This window comes from Penicillium citrinum, assembly GCF_028827155.1.
Source record: "Penicillium citrinum strain IBT 23319 chromosome Unknown utg000009l:1.0-4274883.0:1.0-4276374.0, whole genome shotgun sequence".
Lineage (NCBI taxonomy): Eukaryota > Fungi > Ascomycota > Eurotiomycetes > Eurotiales > Aspergillaceae > Penicillium > Penicillium citrinum.
The window spans coordinates 2489965-2512684 of NW_026622694.1; the positions used below are offsets into that span (position 1 = coordinate 2489965).

Genomic DNA, 22720 nt, shown 5'->3' on the forward strand with positions numbered 1-22720 from the left:
CCCAACTTGCTGCCAATGAACCTTGCTGCGGCCACCACGTGCGAAAGTCAATGGGAGATTGGCAAATATTCATCTTCACATTTCCCTGTCAACTTCAACTTCAACTTGCAAATTTCATACGGAAGCCTGATGAGATGAGAAAAAAAAAAGCAATGACTTGGAAAATCCTATTCTCTTAATTATTATTGAATACCGACATGTTTGGCCGCGGATGGTGTCGACGGATCTTGATAACAATCCTTGCCGTACCAACTACCGTCATTATCCTATTTGCCTGTTCTCGTATCATCACCTTTGCTGAAATATTCGGTCTGTTCAAGCCACATTCCGGTATTCAAATCACCCAACAAGATATTGCAGCTGCCCACAAGGTCAAAACTAATCCGAAGGAACCCGTGGTACCCAAAATCATCCATCAAATCTACCACAATTGGCATGATGCCAATGACGACACACTCCGGCAAGACTGGGCTGCCGCGCGAAAGAGTTGCCTTGATCTCCATCCTGGCTGGCAGTATATGGTGAGTAGACTCTGAACATAGCGAGTCAATCCTCCAAAAGTAATATTGCCTTTAGCTGTGGACTACCAAGAGTTCGCGTCAGTTCATCGAGGAGAAGTTCCCTTCATTCATTACCGTCTACGATAGATATCTGTATCCAGTGCAGAAGGTAGATGTTATCAAATACTTCGTTCTTCGATACTATGGGGGGGATTTACATCGATTTGGACAATGTGAGTTGCTTCTTCATCAAGCACTCGATTTGTTTTCCAGAACACCAATCATATACTATATGATATATGCCATGTCTCTTACAGCTGCATACTAATCAAAGAATCTTATGCACTAGGGCTGTGCTGCAAGCCTAGAGCCACTGAGGTACTACCCAGCATTCACGACAGATGGAGGTCATGGAGCTCTCAGCAATAACATCATTGGTGGGCAAGCTGGACATTCATTCTTTTCTCTCTTAACAGACAACTTGGCTCCATGGCAAGTGAGCTACTTTCTACCTTACGTTACGATAATGTATGCCAGTGGACAGTGGTATTTTACAGCCATGTGGGAGAAATACCACTCACTTCTTTCTCGCGAGCCTGCGACCCTCCACGGCACTAAAAAACCGGGGTTGGCGCCTCTGCACCATATTCTTATGGATATGCGTCCTGACTCGGACCCTTGGGTGTTCTTCACACAGGTCGATGGCAATTCCTGGGCAAACTGGGATAACCGGATATTCTCTTTCATTGGTGATCACATTGCATCTATCGTGCTCTTCATGACGATCTTTGCCTTTCTTATTGGATGGGGTTTTATGCGATACTGGACTAGGAGGGTTCATAAGATAGATTCCAAGCAATCATCAGCCTAGGCATAGCCACAAAATGATATCCTTCAACAAAGGAAGATCCAGTATCTACTCTATGATTTCTCTACATACTTCCCAGTTGTTCCATCTAGCTGCGCTTCCAAAACAGCACCTTTCCCATTCAAAACGCTTTCGATAGCCTCTGGCAATTTTTGAGATAATTCTGCTACTGTCGATGCTCGACCAGCCCACATCTCCCCGCCAGCCGCGGCCTTTGCAATACCTGCATAGTCAGGTGTTGGTGCAAATGAGATATTCAGATCTTCGTTCGTAGCACGCGAGCCATCACCATTCGGGTGAACCAGTAACATACTGCGGCGCGGAGCATTCCAGCCTTTGTTGTTCAGAACGATCGTAAGAACGGGAATTCCATATCGACGTGAAATCCAATATACCGATCCTGGAACAGAGAACAGGAACGTTCCATCTCCAACGACTTGAACCACGAATTTCCCTTTGCCGGGGCCACCGTGTTGTACATCCGAGGCAAGCTTGATACCAAGTGCACCACCGCCGCTCCAACCCAAACCCCCACCACCGCAGTTAATCCAGGAGTTTGGAAGCGTGGCTGCTACTTGATCCGCGACGAAATGTGTGAGAGTCACGGATTCAATTGCCCAAATGGTATCGTCGGGGGCACCTTTCCGGACTTGGGCCATAAGGTAGTTGACATTCAATGGTGCCCCATCGCCACCCTCTGGTGTGACTGCAAGATCAGCGATCTCCTGTCGTCGCTTCAGGTACTCCTCATCGCGGCGCTGGCCTAGATTGATATTTTCCTTGGAGCCAATAAACTGCTGCAATGCACCTTTGCTAGCAACGTGATCATTAATCTGCTTGAGCGCTGTAGCAGAATCCGCTCGGAAGGTAGCCATGGATGGAATATAGAAAACAGGAATCTGCTGTTTCAATGGATCCACATCGATATGAATTACTTTGGCGGTATCAGATGGCTTGAATTGAGTCGGCACCCAAGGCACATCACAGTCAATGACCAAGATGAAATCAGCAGACTTGACCAACTCATGACCTGGGTATCGCAGGCTCAGCCAGGCCGGGTGATTAGCTGGGAAGCACATATCACTACCGCCGGTATCCAATACCCGAATACCCTTAAATGTATTTGCCAGGTTAACCAACTCAGTGACAGCTTGTGCTTGTCGGCCGGTATACCCCACGATAACGAGCGGGTTCTGTGCGGCGGCGAGCTCAGAAGCAATCAATTCAATACCAGCAGGAGGCAGCGCTGCAGGGGCAACAGGCCCCCAGACTTTCTGATTTAATTGATAAGGCTCGATGTCTTCTTCCATAACTTCTCGTGCTCCAACAAGATATACTGGTCCCTTAGGATCACTCGTAGCAAATTGCAATGCCCGATTGACAATCTGCTTCACATTCTTACCAGACTTGATTTCCCCCGAATACCGACAATATTGCGAGACAATCTGTTTCTGATCAGGCACATCTTGAATCCAATGAATATATTCGGTTCGTGATCCGCGTGTCTCGCCTTCAATTGTATATGGCGAAAGGCCAGCGAATATCAAAACTGGAGCACGGCCACAAGAAGCATTGTGAACAGCAGCACCCAGTCCTTGTGTTCCGACGTCAACGTGTACAATAACAGCTTGCGGCCTGCCGGTTAAACGGGCATATCCATCGGCCATTGAGAGGGCGACCATCTAGTTCGCGCATCGAATCAGTGGGGCTTCATTGAAGGAGATATTGGGGATTTTCTCCGAAGATAACCGAAGAGGAGGGGTAAGATGCAGATCTGTTCATGGTGTAATCATCGACATACCTCATTGGGGCACGTTATAATCGTGGGAAATTGATCTCTCTTCTCATTTTGGCCCTTTACCATCGCCTCGAGGATTGAAGGGTGATCAGAGCCGAGATTGACGAAGACATGGGTGACGCCGCCCTGAAGAGAATGGGTATTAGTATCCAGTCTAAAATTGAAGGCCTTCGAAAATAGCCTTTCAAATTAATATCAAGACGATTTCGCACTCACTTCCCATAGAGCTTCAAAGAAAGCAAAAGATGCAGTATAAACCCTGGAAAACCGAGTCAGAAACAAGGTCCGGTCACCTGGGTAGCATAAAGACATACATTGCTACTTTTTAATGATTTTTTTTCTAGAGCATTAAAGAAAGAGGAGGATTTAAGATACGAAAATCAGGACAGAAAAGTAGAACGATGGGACTGTGAAGAGAAGGAGCTTGCTTTATCAATTCGATCTGGGGAAGTTCCAGCAGAATTGCTTGTACTTCGGAGACAAGTCCGAACGAGGGGACGTGGGGGTATCTACTGTTTTACCGAAGAACGTATCTACTACACGTATGAGTTTCCCCACGTTATTCAAGAGTTTATTGCGACTCCAAAGTCATTTTGGCAAAATCATTGGAGGAACAGCTCTGTCTGGACTAAGAATGCAAATGGATGGCATACCCACTTGACCCTTGATGCTCAATCCAAGCCATCATCGTTGATGGGTTTCCCGTTTGAAATAGACTTCCAAGATGATAAATCAGTCTCGTTTAAGATGGTATTTGTAAGCTTCTATCCTCGGGGATAGTTCCTCTTTACAGCTAGTGGAGAGATCTATAAAACGATTACAGGAGACCGGGGGTATTGTATTGAAAAGACAAGTTTGGGCTAGCAGTGGCGGATGAGCATTACCAGAAGCATTGATCAAAGCCTATGAGATACAAGGACTTTATCAGAGAGAACATGCATTAAGCAGGTTTGGTATTGATCATGTGGTATTGGTGAAGCTGGCACAAACTGCAGTTGTATCGTAATTGATGGACTTGACTGAAGAGTAAACCATAGCTTCCCTATCACAAATCTGGATCAATGGATAGCCAATCCGAGTATATCGTTCAAAAAGGCTAACACACTTCCACAACAGGGCCGGGTAACAGGTGACGCTACTTGCTGAACTGTATAGATTGATCCGTATGTAAGAGCTGGCTAGCAAGGCACATTTCAGGCCTTGACTCCGAAGCCATGGAGGCTTTTGACTCGAACATTTGGGCAAAAGAGGGGTTTAATTTCTCGGCCGTTTGGTAAGTGGATAATTAGTCATGTTCAATTCAGTGTCTGCCGGTTGAGGAGCACGGAAACTCAACAGTGGAAGCTGCTCTCGTGCACTTCGGCGAATGCAGACTATGGGACTTCTCTCGAACCAGCGAGACACATATAGAGCTGCGCACATCCTGTCGACCTCAGGTACTCGCACCAGGCTTTCGAATAATAGAAATACTTCAATCAATCTTGCCCACTCCTTGTAAAGTCAAATAGACATCCGTACCCCATCCCCAAAGACTTTGCACTGCGATGCTACCGCCAAAGTATTCCGCATAGGCACGGCTCAAAGGTAAACCATAGCCTAGACCAGCGATGCTAGACAAATGACCACCACTCCCAGAAATTGTGTTTAGAGCGTCGAGGTTTCCATTTTCTGAGTTGTAGAAATCCATATCAGAGAAAGTAGTGAAGCTGTATGACCAGATATGGGGCAAAACCTCCGGAGGAATACCGCCTCCTCGATCGCGAATACGAATTGTAATACTCTGTGACGATGGGTTTGAGTACCCGATCGTTTCATTGGGCGAAGATGTATCCTCAGTTGGTTCAACCTGAATGCCGGCATCGGCTTCTTCCTGATAAGGAACCTCCTTCCTGGAACATCGGGTGCAGCTGCGATGGTCACCTCAATTGGTTCACGTTCATTGCCAGACTCGATAGTCGCACGAAACGCATTCTTTAATAATTCCGTGATGATGTACTCCACATGCACTGGAATATGGGCGAAAGAAGCCTCCGGCTCTCCTCCAATTTCAAGACGTGGGCGGACTCCATATTTGAGCTCGCAAATCTCACCTACGAAGTCCTCGCATAGCCTAATGATGCGAGCCGGTTGTAAAGCAGTATCAATGACGCCAATGTAGTTGGAAGGGACCGAACTCTTCGGTGATGCCGACTCAGTTTCTGATCCATTGGGCGGGTCATCACTCATCGGCTGAGAAGCAAAATGCAGAGCCAGATGCTGTTCGGCAATCAACCGAGTGCCGATTCGAGCTCTCAAGTGGGTATCCAGAAATCGCGTCACATCTTCTGGGCTCACATACTTCTGGCACTCAAGGAAGCCTCGCGCGAGGACGGGAATTGTATTGGTATGGGTTTGAACAAGCTCGGCAAGCACGTCACCAAAATGATTCTCGTCTTTTAGAGTGGTGATTTCGCGTTTTTGATAGGGCAGCAAAGCCGACAGCGAATGAAGGTAGTTGTTGTAGATTTTTGAAACATGTGGGTTAGAAACGACGATGAACGGTAGGTTACGCAGGGCTTGGATTCGCGATGCCAACCGCGCGGGGAGGAGGGAGAGTGTGAAATTCGCCGATGCTAGCAATGCTTCTTTTGATAGAGGTGGCCGCCCTTGTCTGAACAATGATAAGTTTAAGAAGCCAAATAGCATGAAAGATAATTAGTAAGGTATTCATGCCTTACCTCAGCAAATCTGCGAGAGTCAGCCGTCGACGAGGACTCGAAGCCAACAGAGCAACCTCGTCTTTGGCGGCATCCGAGCCGGACCTGTGGAGTGACCAATGATGAGCTGATCGCGATGTCGAGGAGCGACGAAGCAAACTCGGCGTTCTGGACGAGAAAAATCTTTTGTCTCTGACCTGCAGAGCTCTCGACACGGTAGCTGCCATGTTGGGCCTTTGGGGAAAAGATGAAGTTGGAAGAATGGAAGATTGAACATGTTCATGCACGACCTCGGAGGGCGGTGACGATCCGCTGGGCGGATATTCTCGGCCTCGATAAGACACAACTATGAATTGTTCAACTATCCTAAGCCCAAGAAGGAAAAGGGAAAAATAACGGCAAAATCGGCATAAGAAAACGAGCGAAAAATATAGTATTGACTTTAGTATGCAATTTTATCTACCTTGGACCTTTATGAATCATCGTGAGCCTTCGTTGTTGGGATGTAAACACCCACCAAGCGAACTGGAGGGGTGGCCTACATACAAAATACGCCAGCATGCATGCGGATCAGAGCTCCCTTGCATAACATGACAAAATAGGCGTAAAATTAAACGAGCGTCATCTACTTATCCCACACATTGCCAGTTCTTCCAAGTGACGACAAAGATCTTTAACAAGCCTAACACCACGATTCAGGACTTTGGAAATGTCATGCGATTCAGGTCATTGATATTCGTAAGAATCATTCCCCATTACACCGGGGTAGACTGTTCCAACCGGAACTGAAACAAGAAACAAAGAAAGCTCGCTTGAATAATATGTACAGAAACAAGCAGATGGCGGCGAAGCGTGAACTTGGTATTGAGTCATCGCCCCGAAGCAAAATACCGCCCCGCTGTACCCGTCGACCAGGTCAAATGAATCGCTTACTCCGGAGGATCCCGATACCCGTCAACCGAGTCTGTTGCCTTGGTCGAACAAGTAAATGAAATTCCATTACTGAGTAGTGACATTACCATCCGCCTCGACATGGATGTGGTCAGAGGACTGCAGGGTGTCGACGTGATCCTCGGGGTACTCGACACTGTGACACTTCGTCAGCAAACCTCCATGAAAGCAGATTATTCTGAGAATGTATGGGTCCAGAATATGCTCAGAGATAATGCGCGGGGTATGAACTTACGTGAAGCCCTTGATGAGGCTGTACTCATGCTTGATGGTACCTCCCTTCTCGCGTGCCTGGTCCTTGGCCCTGAAAGGAAGGATGATGTTAGCTTTGAATCTTCAGGCATCCATGAGTTGCGAGGACGACAAACTTTTCAAGCTCCTCGGGAGGGGAGTCCTGCTTCAGAGTGACCTATAAGTGAGAGATGTGAGTAGATGTCTATTGAGCTGATAAGAGTCATCACTTACGTTGTAAAGAGGCATGTTGATTTGATCGTTGAGGAACGAAGAAGTAAAGTAGCTGAAGAGTGTGGAGAGAAGGAGAAGGAGCAGAGAGTGTGTCTGAGAGATACAAAAAGAAGAAGAAGAAGAAGAAGAAGTAGGAGGAAGAGAGTCGGAGGGGAAAGCAAGGAAGTGAAAGAGGGTCAAGCTGTGGTGGAGATAAGAAGAAGTGGAGGTGGGGGGGGAGAGGGGCGATTTTAAATACTTTCCACTCATCCCCCTCCTCTACACTTCTCCCACGCTATACTATGTAGAATATCTCACCCTAAGGTACTCTCCAGATGACCTTGTCAGATAAGCCATCCCGCGAGAAATCCTGAAAAATATCAGGCCATGACTGATTCTGAGGGATGTTTCTTTCATTCTGACGTTCTCTTAATTCATGGTACTTCGTACCTCGCGGAGTGATTAAACGACTTCGACAACACAAGTTACACCACAGAGGGTCTCCACACTGTCCGACATGAACATGTCGTGATTGTCTCTATCATGACTCTATCCTACTTTTGAGAATACTATCTCGTAGACAAAACACCCGCCAAGATACTCAAAGCTGGCAGAGAGAGAGAGAGAGAGAGAGATGAGGCATCTCCCACACTCCTTGCGCCATTGATGGATTACCTCATATATGGTGGGCCAACATTTCCTCTCCTTGGCCCAGTTTAGGTTTGGTCCGAGTTTGATGTAACAATGCGGCAAATGCCCGATGACGCTATTCCTATTCTCATGTATTGATGCACTCCTGCATATGTATGTACAATACATCTTGTACAATCCATACACGAAGCTGTTACAATATGAAACGCGGGGCGCGGGTCACGTGTGGATGCATGTCATTTGAGTCTACTTCCTAACAATCTACTGCAGTTAGTTATGTATTTAGTTAACTATAACTAACTACTTTGTGTACTCTGGATATTTAGCTTCAAGCTAAATCCACCTCAAACCCCACTATAGCCATCCGCTTCTCGACACGGCATGCGCATTCCGTGTTGGCCCCGATACTTGGGACTTTCCGGGCTCTTCCATCCTTCCAAAACCGCGGGGTTCGCCAATTGATATACCTCCACCCCCAAAGGACGACATGTCGCTCCCATGGTCCCTTCCTTGTCATCCCACCCCCAGTTAGATAAATCACCTGGGTAGAAGCAGATACAGTCAGTCAAGGTTCCCCTCCGAGGCATCTCTCGTGTTAGGGTGAAACGTACCACCAGGGCATGCAGATAGTGCACACAGGACATCCACCTCGGCAAAGAACTCGAAGTATTCTCCCGATTTTGCGGGGGAAGTTTCCATGAAATATTTCCCTTGTTCATCCAACCCTGTCACCTGAAATACATTAAGGACATCGTGAACATCCAATTCCGTCAATCCGTACGGAATCACAGCTCTGGTGAGATTGGAGTGGCAGTGGAAATCAAATGCCTCGCCGCCCATGAGCAGATTGACGTAGGGGTCGCAGCGAGTTCCCAGAAGATCATGTACCCGACCTCCAAACTGCGTGGTCCCAAATTCAACTTCCGGCTTGCGTTTCCCATCTGGGCCCAATACATCATGCAACTGCCCGCCTCCCAGGGAATCTCCGGTGATGGTTACCAGAGGCCGCAGATAAGGTAGGTTGGACCACAGGCGATCACCGACGGAGACGTGAGAGGCGTGGATCTGACGGGTACGAGCGGCCCACAATCGCTCGCGGGGATTATTAGCATTCCAGATGTTCAGATCCCCCACTTGAGGTCCCTTGGGCGTAGTCAAACGACAGATATGGCCCGCTGGCACTACCCAGGCTTGACCGGAGCATGGTCGGATCGTAAACGATTCCCTTGGAAGACGAGCTGCGGGATCGGAAGCAGTTTGCGAGATTGACTGATAGAGCTCCGACGTAGCGTGTATGCCCGAATTGGGAGGGGCCGTATATGCTGGTGGGGGTCGACGGGTGGACATCTTCTCACGTAGCACGGAGTAAAGTATAACTCATTGATTGTGATCGAGATGATCAATTTAATGGCGGTGTATATGGGCCGTTAGCGGAATATATAATAAGTGATTTCTTTACTAAGAGCTCGGCAATTCCCCGCTGCCCGGCGTTCCTATACTCCGTGTATTGCTTCCAATTGACTAGTTCGTACTTGACCCCCGCATCGTTGATATGAGCGGAGTCAATCAATGCTTTACGTACATCTTTCTTTGGTTCCTGAATATTCAAATTTAGTAGGATCTCATCTGAAGAATGGCAAGAAAGTTCTAGTATCACTGGTTATCAAGAAGGCTCTAGAAGAGAGAGAATTTCCTAGCACAAATGCACTGCCAATGTGATTCAAATCCCAATGGCCATCGGCCTTTCAACGTCGCCCCATGGGGCAGGTTCGTTCAGACAATCCTTCGATAAGGCATGAAGGCATGAAGGCAACAATGATGACTCAGCTGGAGAATAGCTCAACGCGCTAGTCCCAATCTGGGTCAAATTTTCTGCCAGTCATCTCCGCTTCCGCTCCGAAAAAATAATTCTGGACCGAACAGTTCAAGTCGCCGTACGCAATCATCTTAAAGTGATCGTCAGTGTTCTCGTCTTGTGAAATTTCACAGGAGAGAAGTGAGGTCTGGGACCTTCTGCTGTCAAGATGGAACAGCAGTCGAACAGGGCCCATCGGCCCGCAAAGGAGAAAAAGAGCTTTGAGGGTATGTCCCTAGAGCAGACTTGCGCAAATTGTAATGGATTTGCGAAAGAATGCTTCAGTCTTGATCGAAGGAGCATCGCTTTACTGACCTGATCTTACAATCTTATAGGGTCAAATCCAAAAGCCTTTACTTTCTCCAAAACCGGAAAACTTAATCGACAGCAAGCCCGATCTCACGATGTACATTTGTCCCGATTCTACACATTCTACACCCATAATACGAATACTAATTATAACTTGCTCTCATAGGTCAAAGAGAAGCGCCTGCATGTGCCCCAGGTGGATCGTATGCCTGAAGAGGCACCCCCGACAGTTGTTGCGCTTGTTGGACCTTCTGGGGTATGTTTAAGAGTCTTGCTACACCGAGTCTCGTACTTGTACTTACAGTTAGATTATTAGGTCGGCAAAACTACCCTCCTCAAGTCATTGATCAAGCGCTATACGAAGCAGACTTTGAGCTCGCCCCAAGGACCATTAACTGTCGTGACATCCAAGAAGAAGCGCCTTACTTTCATCGAATGCCCGTCCGATTCTCTTGCTGCGATGATTGATGTGGCTAAGGTTGCCGATATCGTTCTGCTCATGATCGATGGCAACTACGGATTTGAGATGGAGACTATGGAGTTCCTGAACGCCCTGTCGACCAGTGGTATGCCCGGTAATGTGTTTGGAATTCTCACTCATCTTGATCTCTTCAAGAAGCAGAGTACTTTGCGCATGGCAAAGAAGCGTCTCAAGCACCGTTTCTGGAGTGAGCTCTACCAAGGAGCCAAACTTTTCTACCTCTCTGGTGTCATCAATGGTCGCTATCCCGATCGCGAAGTGCACAACCTGTCTCGATTCTTGTCCATTATGAAGAACCCTCGTCCGCTCGTCTGGCGTAATTCGCACCCGTACGCGCTCGCAGATCGTTTCCTCGATATCACTCCACCCACTCAAATCGAAGAGAACCCGAAATGTGACCGTACAGTGGCTCTATACGGCTACCTCCGTGGCACCAATTTCCCCGCCAACGGCGCTCGAGTCCATGTTCCTGGAGTGGGCGATTTGACCGTCTCGGGCATAGAAGGCCTCCCTGATCCTTGTCCCACCCCGCATATGGACCAGCAGATGGCAAAGGCATCCGGAAAGGCTTCTCGGCGTCGACTAGGTGACAAGCAGAAGTTATTATTTGCCCCCATGTCTGACGTTGGTGGTGTTTTGGTGGACAAAGATGCCGTGTATATCGATGTAAAGACATCAACATTTGACCGTGACTCAGACGATGAGGAAGACGACGAGAACCGTGGTCTTGGCGAGCAACTTGTAGTCGGCCTTCAAGGCGAACGTAAATTGCTTGGTGAGGCCGATCAGGGCGTGCGTCTCTTCCGTGGAGGTGAAGCCATTGCCAAGGCAGACGAGGACGATGAAAGCGGCCGAAAGCACAGAAGACATGCTCGAATTGCTGATGCGGAGCAAGACGGCGCGGCTGCATCCGGTGAAGATTTCAGCGGTGAAGATGACGACGAGGACGATGAAGAAGAAGACTTCGGCGAAGATGACGACGAGGTTGATGTTTCCGCCCCCGCTGATTTTGAGAAGAAGTTTAAAGAACGACAGAATGGCAAGGGTACCCGAGATGATGAAGACATTGCCTTCGCCGACAGTGATTCTGACCTCGGGTCAATTTCCTCTGTTGAGGACCAGGAGCTGGAAAGTGGTGACGACGAGGATGAAGATGAGGAAGACGAGGATGATGACGATGATGAGGAGGGTAACGCTCGATGGAAAGAGAACATGGCGGCTAACGCAAAGGCTCTCCACGGCAAGCGACCCGCATTCCGTGTCACCGATCTCTCGCGCATGATGTACGACGATTCTATCAGTCCTGTTGAGGTTGTGCAGTTGTGGCGTGGAGAGGATGGCGATGACGAGGAAGACGATGAAGCCGAGAACGATGATGCAGACGACTTCTTCAAGAAGACCGACAATGAGAAGAAAGACGAGTCTGACTATCGTGCTGTGCCCGACTACGATTATGACGAGTTAGAGCGAAAATGGCGAGATGAAGAATTGATCGAATCGCTTCGACAACGCTTTGTCACCGGCAAGCTTTCTGCTGGTGGCCTCGATGATCTTGATGAGGTTGACTCTGATGATTTCGACGAAGACGAAGACGATGAAGGAGATGGAGCGTTCGAGGATTTGGAAACTGGCGAAACCTTCAATGGCTTTGATAATGAGGGGGGCGAGGAAGGAGATGAAGATGAAGATGAAGAGGCCAACGCCGACGATCCAGTGGATATTGAGGCAGAGCGCGAGCGCAATGCCAAGAAGAAGGAAGAATTGAAGCTTCGGTTCGAGGAAGAAGATCGCGAAGGTTTTGCTAACGCTAAAGATGGGGAGCGAGACGGCGGTGAAGGCGAATTTGGCGAGGACGATTGGTATGACTTGCAGAAGGCAAAGATGCAAAAGCAGCTTGATATCAACCGCGCCGAATTCGATACTCTCGATCCGGCATCTCGGGCTCGCGCTGAAGGATATAAGGCTGGAACTTACGCACGAATTGTGCTTGAAAATGTTCCCTACGAATTTGCTTCCAAGTTCAATCCTCGCTTCCCTGTCATTGTGGGAGGACTTGCTCCCACCGAGGACCGATTCGGATATGTTCAAATCCGAATTAAGCGTCATCGCTGGCACAAGAAGATCCTCAAGAGCAATGATCCCTTGATTTTCTCTCTGGGCTGGCGTCGTTTCCAGTCATTACCCATCTACAGTACCTCTGATAGTCGAACTCGAAATCGCATGCTCAAGTACACCCCTGAGCACATGCACTGCTTTGGTGTCTTCTACGGTCCTCTTGTGGCCCCTAACACCGGTTTCTGTGCTGTCCAATCATTCTCCAATAAGAACCCAGGTTTCCGCATCGCTGCTACTGGTGTCGTTCTGAGTGTGGATGAACACACAGAGATTGTCAAGAAGCTGAAGCTCACTGGTGTTCCTTACAAGATTTTCAAGAACACTGCTTTCATCAAGGACATGTTCAACTCTTCTCTGGAAATTGCCAAATTCGAGGGTGCTTCTATCCGTACTGTTTCCGGCATACGTGGTCAGATCAAGCGAGCTCTCAGCAAGCCTGAGGGTCACTACCGTGCTACCTTTGAGGACAAGATCTTGATGAGTGATATTGTCTTCCTGCGCGCATGGTATCCCATCAAACCCCATCGTTTCTACAACCCCGTGACAAACTTGCTTGATCAGGAGGAGGGTAAGACTAGCGACGGTGGTTGGCAGGGAATGCGTCTCACAGGTGAAGTCCGCCGTGAACAAGGCATCCCTACCCCCTTGAACAAGGATTCTGCCTACCACAAGATCGAACGACCTACTCGTCATTTTAACCCTCTACGTGTACCTAAGCAGCTTGCTGCGGACTTGCCTTTCAAGTCACAGATCACCAAGATGAAGGGCCACAAGGACCAAACATATATGCAAAAGCGCGCTGTGGTTCTTGGCGGCGAGGAGAAGAAGGCTCGCGACCTCATGCAAAAGCTTACTACCATGCGCAACGAGAAACAGGCTAAGAGATCTGCTAAGCAGGAGGAGCGCCGAAAGGTCTATCGCGCAAAGGTTGCCGACAGCCTAGAGAAGAAAGCAGCCCGTGAGAAGAGAGAACGCGATGATTACTGGCGTCGTGAGGGCAAGAAACGCAAGAATACCGACGGCGAGTCTGGTGGTCGTGGTAAGAAGCGCAAGTAATCTCAATTCGGAATTTTGTATAGGTCATGATGGGCATAGATATCTTATTATCATGCATAGACGGCGTTTTTAGTCACAAAAGCCAATGTATATCAAATTTTTCTTATTTGACAAGGTGACTGCCAGTGTTTCCAAAATATTACCACCATATTGTAGGGCTTACTTACTATGCTAAAGTGTTGTTTAATTGTAGAAACGCAGTTACAAGTTCAGCTGTAAATAGATCCAACATGGTTAACTCTTGGGATATGATATTCATGCTTCATTTCTACTCTGTCGCCTATCGGCATATCAGGTCTATCCGACAACTGCCGGCCCCGTCGTTTCAATATTCCATTGGATTGACCGACAGTGTTTCGGCTTGTTTCAGCAGCCACTGGAATCCACATACTGACGCGGCGTCTAAACTGTTGATGGTTAGTATACCTCTGCTTAGTCCAGCAAAAATAACACCACAAAACTATTGTTCTTATTGCCCCATCAAAATGAAACAGCTTGGTGCCACCGGAGAACTACCCCTGTTGATATGGCGCGGACATAGCTTCCAATACAAGCTACCACTGCAAGCTACTCAAGTCTCTAATTCGCGGAGTGATAGATTTAAATCCGAAGCGAAATTACTCCGGATTAGTGCTGGGAATTTATGGAATGTACTAACATGTTTGTGTCGGTGCTGATGGGACCCAGACTATCAAGCAGTTCCAAGCTTTGCTCGGCATGGATGTATGTTCGGAGATGATGTAGATTTACTCACATGTGCTATAAAAGATGGTTCGATTTCTTTTTTTTGTTCTGAGGTTGGCAACCCTTACATTCTCTTCTCTGTTTTTTTTTTTTTGTTCATTCATTCTTTTCTGTCCTACCATTTCTACTTCCAAGATGCGCAGCGCGCTTTTACTTCCTTTTCTTCCCCTGGTTTTGGGATGCAATAACCCTGCAAGCCATGCTTGCGCCTCCGCGTATACTGCATCCAGTTCCGAGGCAGCGGCATTTTGTGCCACTTTTACTGCTAGCACAGTGACTGCCACCACTGGTCTTCCTGAATTTGCATCTGCTTGTGATTTCAAGCCTAAGCACCTGTCGAGTGCTTGTAGTTGTCTTGATACAGCCTGGACCACGGCGGGCACCGGGTCTAGCAATGGCGCAGTAAGTACTATTCAATATTTCGAATGCACAAGTATTGGTTGTCTAACTGGTGCAATAGTCTTCTTCCGAAACATCTACAGCCCCTGCTATCACTAGCAGTGTGTCTGTCCCTGCGATCGCTACAAGCGCACCCCTCGACACCAAGACGACTTTGGTGAAGACGACTCGGCCGTCTACGACCCAGTCTTCTTCCTCAGTTGATATTACAGCAACTACCCCAGCACCTACTTCCTCTGGTTCAAAGGCACTGGTAGCAGCGTCTGGATCAGCTTGCGTTGTCACCGAATACGCTTCCATCTCATCCGCTGTGGAATCTTGCACTAACATTGTGCTTTCTAACATCTCTGCACCGCCTTCCAGCACAATCGACCTGCAAGGTCTCCAGACAGGTGCTGCAGTCACCTTTGCAGGCACTACTGTGAGTAATCATCCAATTGATTCTTTTTAGGGCTGAGTTGACCTCGAGTACTTTGCCCTACACAGACCTTCGGTGATACCTTCGATGATGACTTCGATCCCATTGTTATTTCTGGGACAGATCTGACCATTACCGGCGCTTCTGGCCATGTGATTGAAGGAAATGGCGCTGCTTACTGGGATGGCGAGGGCTCCAATGGTGGTCAGGACAAGTGAGTTTCAATATTCTGCGAAAGAAGTACGACTTCTGATTGATGATTACAGGCCAAACCACTTCATTGTGGTAAAGCATGTTTATAACTCCGAAATCACCAACCTAAACATCAGGAATTGGCCAGTTCACTGCTTTTACATCAGCGGTTCTCAGCATCTCACTATTTCCGGTCTGACTTTGGACAACTCTGCTGGTGATGAGCCTAACGATGCTAGTGGTGACAAGGCAGCCGCGCACAACAGTGATGGATTCGATATCTCCTCGAGTGACTATGTTACATTGGAGAATATCTCCGTGATCAACCAAGATGACTGTGTCGCTGTTACTAGTGGAACTGAGATCACCGTCGACAATTTATATTGCTCTGGAGGTCACGGTCTGAGCATCGGATCTATTGGCGGCAAGAGTAATAACACTGTGGATGGAGTCACATTCAAGAACTCTCAAGTCAAGGACAGCCAGAATGGATGTCGCATTAAGTCCAACTCTGAAACTACTGGAAGTGTAAGTTTTCAGTCCCTTAATAAGACAGTAAACTGGTACTTGGATAAATAAACTTACTGATCGGTGATCCTATAGGTGAGCAACATCATTTACCAGAACATCACACTCTCTGGTATCACAGACTATGGCATCGATATCCAACAGGATTATCTCAATGGTGGTCCCACTGGCGAGCCTACCAACGGTGTGACTATTTCTGGAGTCACTTTCACCGATGTCACTGGAACAGCCACCGATGATGCTAAGAATTACTATATCCTTTGTGGCTCAGACAGCTGCTCGGACTTTACTTTTACTGGAGTTTCCATCACCGGAGGTGGCGAGGAGAGCAGCTGCAACTATCCTTCCAGTGGCTGCCCTTCAAGCTAGAGCTAGGATCTTGAAGAGTTCTGAAAATGGCATCTGCGCTATCTCAGGGAGACCTGACTGTACTCTGGATATTAGTAGTACTGACTACTTACAATACTTCATGTTTATCCTCTATTCCCAAGTTTACTACAATGATTTAATACCAGATGAAAGGCACAATTGAGCATGACCTCGGACAGAGCAGTAGAATCGTGGACAGGCAAAGCATTTCTACAGTGGCCATGCTGTATGCTCTCACCTGATAGGTTTTTAGGTTAGTCATAAGGACCGGTCGCGGGATTTGTAGACTCCCTGGGCATCGCAACCCATCTCCATGATGACTTCAGGTTGAATAGGAATGGCTTATTTGTGCCTCTCAATTGACTGCCAATTCGATGATATTCAACTTTGCCCCTCCATAATTTTCTACCCCCACCGGAGCACCAAGGAGAGTTGTTTTGCTTGTGGAATAATGTTATGTCGAGTACATACTGAGGTAGGTATAGTAGAACTGGAATTTATCCTACGCAGATATTCCATGACCAATGCCAAGTATTCCAATCACCCTGTGGATGAAAAGCCTGCCTCCTGTAGTCAAGAGCAATACTAGTAACGCATGCAGGTGTATTATGACATCAGTGTGCATATGGGAATTCTTCAGGGAATTCAGGCAAATGAAGCATTTGAGGTATAACTCACAGCTAAGGGTATTAGTGCGGCCTCGGGCTTGTTCGAACTTGAAATGTCATCATTGTTTCATTTTCCACAGAAATTGTATTTAGTACTATAGAACAGCCCCAGACCCCTTGACATTAATCTGATCTTACTATGTCGGTCTCGAAATGTCTGCACTCTGTGTCCTGAATTCATCTCAGTTCTGCATTGAAACAATGTCGAAGCTTGCAGAATATGGCAGAGATCTCACCAAACGCTCTGACTGAAAAGGCAATCCTCCGATGGGGAGAGATCTACATTGTGCCTGTTTTGCCGTGCGCGACAATAGTCTGCCGTAGGTCAATGTGTCTTAGGTCGATGAAACTCCGGCTAAAATATGCGGGGACCTGATCGGCTAAACAGTGTTGCTGAAACATTGGCCGTGTGATATGATCTTGGCGATTCTCAAGGGGAAGTTCTACTGCAATATAATTACAGGAGAATCCCAATCAATTGGGAATATTTTTTTTTCATGTTATTTGCCAAAGGTTTGTTGGTTTTCTGATAGCACAAATTTCATTCGACATAATGCGATCTCTATCAGGCCATACAACAATGCGATCTCTCGTTCTTTCTTTGATGTTTGCGTCTATAAGTACTGTTGCTGCAGACTGCGACCTTCCCTCAACCTACAGCTGGACATCGACAGAAGCACTGGCGGAGCCAGCATCGGGATGGGCGTCGCTTAAGGACTTTACCAATGTGGTCTATAATGACAAACACCTCGTTTATGCCTCATTTGCAGATACTTCTGGCACCTATGGCTCGATGAATTTTGGTCTTTTCTCTGACTGGTCAGACATGGCATCGGCAAGCCAGAACAAAATGCCATTTGGGACCGTTGCTCCAACATTGTTTTACTTTGAACCGAAAGATACCTGGATCTTGGCCTATCAATGGGGTGCAACTGCCTTCTCTTATCGAACCTCATCAGATCCCTCCAACGTGGATGGATGGTCATCGGAGCAGGAACTTTTCTCCGGTACAATTTCCGACTCTGACACAGGTGTCATCGACCAGACGGTGATTGGCGACGATGAAAACATGTATCTCTTCTTTGCTGGCGACAATGGCAAGATTTACAGGGCCAGCATGCCCATTGATGATTTCCCGGGCTCTTTTGGGACAACATCAGAGATCATTCTGAGCGACACCACAGCTAATTTATTCGAAGCTGTGCAGGTCTACACTGTCAGTCAAGGGAAATATCTTATGATCGTCGAGGCTATCGGGTCCAATGGACGTTATTTCCGCTCTTTCACAGCGGATAGCCTGGGCGGAGCATGGACTGTGCAAGCAGGAACTGAGGATCAGCCTTTCGCTGGCAAGGCCAATAGTGGAGCCACATGGACAGACGATATTAGCCATGGCGATCTCGTTCGCAGTAATCCTGATCAAACGATGAGTATTGATCCTTGCAACCTGCAACTCCTATACCAAGGCCGGAAACCTGGGGACAGCGGGGATTACAACATTCTGCCATATCGGCCCGGCGTTTTGACTCTGAAGTGATAATTGGAAGCTCAAGACTGCGCGGAGTATATAAATCCAACGAGATCGATTTCTTCCGAGCTCGATTGTTCCATGGACGTGGAGGATTACAATTTTATGTATGGTCAAATGATAACCGTGGAATGCAATATCTATATCATCCATGATACTACCGAGTACTGTACTATATTGCCGATCTCGGAAGTTAAAGAACCCAACTCCACGTATTTATAAAATTTCCATACAAGTACATTAGTTATAGTAATGTTCTATCGAATGAATGTAATTTTACGCCCCAGCAATCTTTCACTCACTCGAATAATTACCAACTTGTGATGCCTCTATTATAGAAGGTCCATCTTCTTATTATATACTCTTCCTTCTTTTCTCGTCAATCGCCTACTAATCTATGGATAACGTGAACGGAAACATGACCTCTTATAATAACCCCAATCTGGAGTCCTCCACCGTACTGGTACCATGCATCCTAGATCAATTTCATCCCCATCTGGATTCGGAAATGTATATGATTAGTGAATCCACTCCCGAATGTAGTAAAGTATAGCTATGCTTTACCATAGGTAGCATACTCCAATATACTCAGCTGTAACACGTGACCACGCGTCGCCGCAGTGGGAAAGCCTCGACGGGCGATGGACACCCTTTGGTTCGCTGCAGAAACCTTAGAATTTCAAAGTCTCGACGTAAACTTCTGGGTCGGCCATTACATCCTGTATTTGTTCACCGTCCCAGGAAATTTCCATACTCCCTTTCCAAGGTGCCAGTCGGACTATATCTCTCTCGGCGCTCTGGTGGACTATTGGCCGTTTCGCCGCTCGTGTTCAACCTTGCGCGCGCTGGTCGATCGCCACTGCATCGGGCAGATGCTCCTGACGGCCACCGCGGCAGTCTCTGCATTTTTCCATTTTACTCTTGAGAGGACTCTTGAGGACATTCGCATCCTGACTGTCAACCAAAAAATTGTCGCTTGGTCGGCTTGAGGTATTTGCAGTGCGCCTCAATCAGTGCAAGGCGCAGGAAGATTTCGATCTCGTACATGTTTAGAGCATTTGCGTGGCCGCGTCATTTCGCAATTGACGCTTGGTCGCGTGCTGTGGCGTTTTAGCTTTGCATTGCAGTGAAACCCCAGCTTTTACCCTCCTTTTTCCCTATTCCCCCCGATCATGAATGGCATTGACTATGGACCTTCGTGTCGCGGGGTTCCCCATGCGGAGGCCAGTGCGGATACTGCGACGAACTCCGCCGTATCTTTCGCGGTTTCCAGCCACACCACGGGAGAAATTCAAGTCCCACGTTCACCCCAAGCTCTCTCCTTGCAGGTAAATGGACTAGAAGCCGGGGTTTACACTAATTCCAACGCTGGTTGTGTCGAATCGTCTGAGCGTGGCAGTGAGACCTCCGATGGTCAGCGACCCGAACTACACTCTGCAAGCACCTTCACAGAATCCTTACCCAGCCAACCTTCCTCCTCATTAAATGATTCGAACCGGTCCATGGACTGCGATAACCCACCTCTCATCAATGGCGGCATATCGTCGAATACAGTCCAAGAAAGGTCAACATTGGAAGCCTTGTATGATTTAAAGACCAATAAAATTGGAACACCATATGGTACCGGCAGCACAATGAAAACGGAGTATCAAAGCGATCATTCTCAGACACCTTCAAATGACGAGGATATTCATTTGGGTACTGGTGTGCGTTATAAACCAGGTCATAAACGGACAGCAACCGGAGACATCAAAAGCGTCTCCACGCTTGCTGCACCCGTTCGCTCGGATTCCAATGGAGTCGCACGTCGGCGGTCAAGAAGCACGGGGTCGCCAATTTCTGGAAGCAGAATCGCTCAAGTAAGGAACAATCTTTGAGTGCTCGTTTTCTGGATGTTATTAACGCAAGAAAAGTTGTCTGTCCATATCCGGACGCGACTATCATATGCAGCAGCCAAAATAGAAAAGTCCCGCAGATCACCGTCTGCCATGGAACTAGCACTCCGTGGCCTAGAAAGCTTAAGCGCTTCAAATACTGCCCCGAATGGCAATGCCTCGACGTCCGGGTCAACCCCTACAACCAACTCGCAACGTAGCCAGCGCCCAACACCAGTTGGTACACGGTCTAATAATCGTTTGCACCATAGATCGCAGTCAGCATTCTCCTCTTCCGGCACTATCTCCCAAATTCCTAAGCTGGCCCCTCCTGCTGATATTGTAGCCTCGAGCGGAGAACCGCGGCGGCGGCGACCAAATCCAAATTGGGCCGCAAAACCGTTTGATCCCAGTCCGCATACTCGGCACCGACGCCATCATTCTCACCAAGAAAACACTTTTTCTCGACCGTATAGTGGGTCACCAAGAGTCATGGGACCGGGAACGCCATCTATACCCCCTACGACCCGGACATCTGCATCTCAAAACGGGGTTTATGGTTCGCGGACCCAATCAGAAAACACTGCTATGGAGCAAGATGCAATCGAAACGCTCCTCTTCATGTCTAGCCCTGAGAACTCCGGGTATCGCTCCAGCCCTAGACCATTACAACCGCCTCCTACACAACACAGTTTGAATGCATCACTATATGCTCATGATGAGAAAGATGAACCACAAACTCAACATAGTCAAAGCTCTCAAAGTGGAGAGTCTCTACGCAATCAGGATCTTAAATCACACAGTCTGGGGCTGGGCTTGGAAGCCCACGCAGGTGATGAGATCGACCGCATTCTGGACCAAATGGACAGTGACAGTGAAGAAGATACACGATATGCTTCCCATCGCCTTGAACAAAAAAATCGGAATCCTAGATGGAATCATGTCCGACCATGATAAACCGTGGAGAAAGATCTGTGCAATATCAGGCTCATAATACATCGCATAGAACTTTTGGAGATATCTGGTGTTCGTTGCATTTACATTTCTGATCATCTAGGGATATTTCTTCCCTTCATTTGAGCATTAATCCCATGGCATTTAGGAAATGGATTACATAGCCATGAAGAGTCGGGGACTTGCTACTCTGCCTCAGCATTATGAAATAATACACTATTGACTACCGATGGAATGTATTTCCATGTGACGGCCATGGACCTTCCACTTACTAGTAGTCCACGAATAGACCTGTATATTCTAGCACTTGCCACATGATTGTGAACGACCAACCAGTAGCAATTTACGTATAGATTGTATTAGAAACAGCACCTTTACTGGTGATTCGAGGCCATTTTCTAAATAAATCCTAGTATGTCCTCTTTGTAAAGCAAATCGCGATCGACACCATCATTTTCGGGCTATAATATCGCCTGAGGCATCCATCACGTGTACCTGTTTCGTCGACCGCCAAACGCCTTCGATGAACACGCTAACTACCAGGAAGCGATCACAGATTGGACAATTGGAGCATTTTGTCTGTCCAGGATCCCTTTTTCTAGCTCACATTTTTCAGTCGCGAGCTGCGGGTGATCAAAGGTTCCACCGGATGGACATACTGGGGTGATCTTCCGTGACAGGGACACCCTTTGGTCTGCGATCCAGTACCTCCGACATTGACTTGTCCCGTGGCGACATATAAGTGAGTAAACCTTGATTTGATGCTGTGTCCCCTAGCGATTCCCTCGCATGAGCTTAAAGATTACATGTCTTTCTCCGAATCGTCATCATTAGATACGATCATTCTTCCCTTTAAGCTTGTTACTACCTACAGCCGTGGCCTTTGGTATCAACATGTCTGACTTTCATCACCATGATCTACAGCTTTTGCACGAAGACTCTCTCATCTCACCCGTCGATCGAGAGGTTGTTCTTCGTCTATTAGATAATCCTGATCTTTTACCCAGGCCCTCCAGCGCAGTTGACTTCAGGAGGCTAGCCTGCGGCTTGTCTGTTCAAGCGAACCAGGATAGGACGAATTCATTTGAGACGCAATCATTATCAAGGTATCCTCTAACTCTGGTGACAGTTGTCTAGCATTTTCATGCTCATTCCTCATCTCAGAGAACATTGTCTGCACCTCCAGCTACCCAGAGTTGGACCTCGAGACTTCGTGAACCGTGAAACTGCCGTTCGAAGCCAAGAGGCCCAGTCGACCCCCAGAAGAGACCTTTTATCACAATCTGGTTTCGTCGAATCAAACCATCTTTTGTCTGATTTGC

The 22720-nt window shown here is 47.6% G+C and overlaps 9 protein-coding genes across 9 annotated transcripts; 5 read left to right on the top strand and 4 right to left on the bottom strand.

Moving 5' to 3' along the window:
* Positions 1-197: 197 nt before the first annotated feature.
* N7469_010408 (mannosyl phosphorylinositol ceramide synthase CSH1) lies at positions 198-1371 on the top strand (the record flags this gene model as incomplete). The annotated part of the gene is made up of 3 exons (XM_056649313.1): positions 198-521; positions 577-733; positions 977-1371. The coding sequence occupies 3 exons, from the start codon at positions 198-200 to the stop codon at positions 1369-1371; spliced, it is 876 nt and encodes a 291-aa protein (XP_056496444.1).
* A 50-nt stretch (positions 1372-1421) lies between these two features.
* On the bottom strand, positions 1422-3423 carry N7469_010409 (uncharacterized protein; the record flags this gene model as incomplete). Its single annotated transcript, XM_056649314.1, has 3 exons — positions 1422-3050; positions 3170-3347; positions 3383-3423. Coding segments are annotated over 3 exons (1848 nt in total), but the record flags the coding sequence as incomplete, so codon positions are not given.
* Positions 3424-4637: 1214 nt separating this feature from the next.
* N7469_010410 (alpha-ketoacid dehydrogenase kinase family protein) lies at positions 4638-6089 on the bottom strand (the record flags this gene model as incomplete). The annotated part of the gene is given in 3 exon segments (XM_056649315.1): positions 4638-5051; positions 5063-5816; positions 5884-6089. The coding sequence occupies 3 exon segments, from the start codon at positions 6087-6089 to the stop codon at positions 4638-4640; spliced, it is 1374 nt and encodes a 457-aa protein (XP_056496446.1).
* Positions 6090-6861: 772 nt separating this feature from the next.
* On the bottom strand, positions 6862-7293 carry N7469_010411 (uncharacterized protein; the record flags this gene model as incomplete). Its single annotated transcript, XM_056649316.1, has 4 exons — positions 6862-6949; positions 7049-7117; positions 7182-7222; positions 7279-7293. The coding sequence occupies 4 exons, from the start codon at positions 7291-7293 to the stop codon at positions 6862-6864; spliced, it is 213 nt and encodes a 70-aa protein (XP_056496447.1).
* Positions 7294-8252: 959 nt separating this feature from the next.
* N7469_010412 (urea carboxylase-associated family protein) lies at positions 8253-9255 on the bottom strand (the record flags this gene model as incomplete). Its single annotated transcript, XM_056649317.1, has 2 exons — positions 8253-8449; positions 8520-9255. 2 exons carry the CDS (start codon positions 9253-9255, stop codon positions 8253-8255), a joined length of 933 nt encoding a protein of 310 aa, XP_056496448.1.
* A 677-nt stretch (positions 9256-9932) lies between these two features.
* N7469_010413 (GTPase BMS1) lies at positions 9933-13724 on the top strand (the record flags this gene model as incomplete). The annotated part of the gene is made up of 4 exons (XM_056649318.1): positions 9933-9990; positions 10099-10169; positions 10239-10328; positions 10389-13724. 4 exons carry the CDS (start codon positions 9933-9935, stop codon positions 13722-13724), a joined length of 3555 nt encoding a protein of 1184 aa, XP_056496449.1.
* Positions 13725-14603: 879 nt separating this feature from the next.
* Positions 14604-16374, top strand: N7469_010414 (glycoside hydrolase family 28 protein; the record flags this gene model as incomplete). The annotated part of the gene is made up of 5 exons (XM_056649319.1): positions 14604-14870; positions 14929-15288; positions 15354-15499; positions 15552-16005; positions 16081-16374. 5 exons carry the CDS (start codon positions 14604-14606, stop codon positions 16372-16374), a joined length of 1521 nt encoding a protein of 506 aa, XP_056496450.1.
* Positions 16375-17622: 1248 nt separating this feature from the next.
* Positions 17623-18579, top strand: N7469_010415 (alpha-L-arabinofuranosidase axhA; the record flags this gene model as incomplete). Its single annotated transcript, XM_056649320.1, has 1 exon — positions 17623-18579. One exon carries the CDS (start codon positions 17623-17625, stop codon positions 18577-18579), a length of 957 nt encoding a protein of 318 aa, XP_056496451.1.
* Positions 18580-19742: 1163 nt separating this feature from the next.
* Positions 19743-21398, top strand: N7469_010416 (uncharacterized protein; the record flags this gene model as incomplete). Its single annotated transcript, XM_056649321.1, has 2 exons — positions 19743-20429; positions 20484-21398. 2 exons carry the CDS (start codon positions 19743-19745, stop codon positions 21396-21398), a joined length of 1602 nt encoding a protein of 533 aa, XP_056496452.1.
* Between the last annotated feature and the right edge of the window lie 1322 nt (positions 21399-22720).